We start from the raw sequence: 2,427 nt of genomic DNA, 5'->3' as shown, positions 1-2,427 counted from the left end.
ATGGCGGAGTCTAAACATATACAATTTTTTGAACCTTTGAATCCAGAAGAGACAGATGTTGAAACATACATCGAAAGATTTGAACAGTATTGTCTTGCTAATGATGTACCAGAAGCCAAGAAAGTGTGTATTATTATATCCGTTATGGGTAATGCAGTTTATAAAACATTAAAGGAACTAGCAGCACCCAAACGAGTACCGGATCTTGATTTTCAGCAAATAAAGGATCTATTGATGAAACAGTATCACACGGCAACTAATTACAAAGTTGAAAGATACAAATTTCATTCTATGAAGCAAGAAATAGGCCAAACTGCACAGGATTACATTTTCAATTTAAAAAAGCAGGCCAACCGCTGCAATTTTGGCGTATTTCGAGAAGATGCTATGAGAGACCAGATAGTCTGCGGTGTTCTTAGTGAATCTGCGCGAAAGAAGCTGTTGTCTACAACTGACTTGACCATGTCTATGGCTATTGATATAATCAATCAATTCGAGTTATTGTAGAAAGAAGCTTCTGTATTTTACAGACAAGAAAATCGGTTAGATCACCTGCATAACAACAGGACATCGTATAATAGTTATAAAAGGAATAATGGACGGCAGTTTCCTACATGTAAATCGTGTGGACGATGTCATAAGTGGCATCAGTGTCCAGCCAAAGGAGTAAAGTGCCGGAATTGTGGACGATTTAACCCTTTTGCTGTATGCTGTGATAATAAATTCACATCCCACACTGATGTTGCGAAACGAGTAGATGAATTCCCACAAACTGATCACATTTCACAGAACGAACAACAAGCATCAACATCCAAGGATTATGAGCATGCTTTAGATAATTTGTTTACTTGCTCTGGCCGTGATGATTATGTATTGAACCCAGTAGAAGAATTTCATCCAAATGGCATCACAATAGAAACGGGACAAAAAGAAGAGCCAGTGCTATCAGAGCAAGAGCTTTTTTCAGATTTGATTAACGAACACACAGTTAATCAGACGAATAAAGAAGATAACAGGGAGCAATTGGATGTATTAAATTGTAATGGAGTAAATTTAACCTTTACAACAGAAACGGAACTGCAATATTCTGTGATATCAATTTTAACATATGCACAATTACTTAATACAATAAAATTGCAATCAATTCCAGTGGAAACGGTGCAATGGGGTAAACGTAATCTTACCTTATTTGCAAAATTAGAGACACCAGTGATAGCAGAAGGAATCAACTACCATGGTGAATTCAAAGTATGCCAAGAATTTTTGGATCACAGTATTATAGGATGTGACTGGTTGTATACTTTCAATAATGGGAAGTCCATGGAAAATCAAAGTACTTGTAACGCCCCCTTCCACCTAGCCTCGCCTAATCGAATCCACATGGAGAGTTTACAAAAAAAAACCAAACAAAAATTAAACAACTGTCAATATGAACTCAGATCACAAAGCCTGGCAGAGAGGGCTTGGGAGAGGAGAATCGAGCAGTTTCGAGTAATCAACTTTGCTAGTATTAGCTGGAATTGCAGATCCAATATTTCTATTTTGGAAAAGGAAACACACTAAACGCAAACTTAACGAACATGTACAACTGTGTTTCAATTTTAAATATAACAACTTTATTGCCAATGTAAGGAGGTGTATATGAACTAAAACGTTTGAATAGCTCATATACACTCGTTTGAAATGTGCAATATACAACTATCCTAATAATAATTATCTATCGATTAATTTGATTAAATCTCAGAAATTTCAATTATAACTTTACTATTTGATTCTTATCTTCTTTAAATTCGATTTCAATTATACTTTAAATAGTATCTACAATCAGTAATTACTAATTCTCATCAAAACTTGACTTTAATAGTTAAGAATCTCCTGACGACTTTTACGACCATTAACTACTCATTGATAAATTACTTCAAACATGAAAAATATTTCTGAATATAAATCTAACAATAGTTTCAGTTCTTAATTAGTTAATTTATCCAAATAATAGCAGTCAAATTTATTTCTGAATCAAAATCTTACTTTCAAGCTTATGACAACTTTCGAGAAAAAAATAAATTTATATTTTTCTTACTAGAAAATAATATCTAAAATACGCTCTCCTTTTGGCATATGGTCAAACAGCTGAAAAAGAAATACTTAATTTGGACGAAATATCGGATCCGCAGGTGGTTTAAATCTTATTTCCACGATTAAGGTTAAAGTAAAAAGAATAATCGCCACAATTTCTGGGAGGAAAATAACTACTGTTGGAAAGCAAAGGTTCGCGAGTTTTAAACCCTTTGGAAACAAACTACTAACAACCTCACAATCCACACTTTTGACAAACACAATTACTATAGGTAAATATAAAAATATTAACTCACCAAGTATCAGAAAACTCAATGGTTTACCTATTTTCTTCTTTCCTCACGTTTGGTA

At 33.8% G+C, this 2,427-nt stretch overlaps 1 protein-coding gene across 1 annotated transcript; it reads left to right on the top strand.

The window, feature by feature from the left end:
• Positions 1–507, top strand: LOC145672478 (uncharacterized). The gene has a single exon (XM_081741639.1). The coding sequence runs from the start codon at positions 1–3 to the stop codon at positions 505–507; it is 507 nt and encodes a 168-aa protein (XP_081597765.1).
• The last annotated feature ends 1,920 nt before the right edge of the window (positions 508–2,427 follow it).

Source organism: Thermobia domestica, chromosome 16 (genome assembly GCF_964235325.1).
Source record: "Thermobia domestica chromosome 16, izTheDome1.hap1.1, whole genome shotgun sequence".
Taxonomy (NCBI): Eukaryota; Metazoa; Arthropoda; class Insecta; order Zygentoma; family Lepismatidae; genus Thermobia; species Thermobia domestica.
The sequence above is the reverse complement of the archived record's forward strand: the minus strand, read 5'-3'. Positions and strand labels throughout refer to the sequence as shown.

Coding starts and splice junctions, on each gene's coding strand:
- LOC145672478 (XM_081741639.1), top strand. CDS start 1: ATGGCGGAGTCTAAACATATACAATTTTTTGAACCTTTGAATCCAGAA.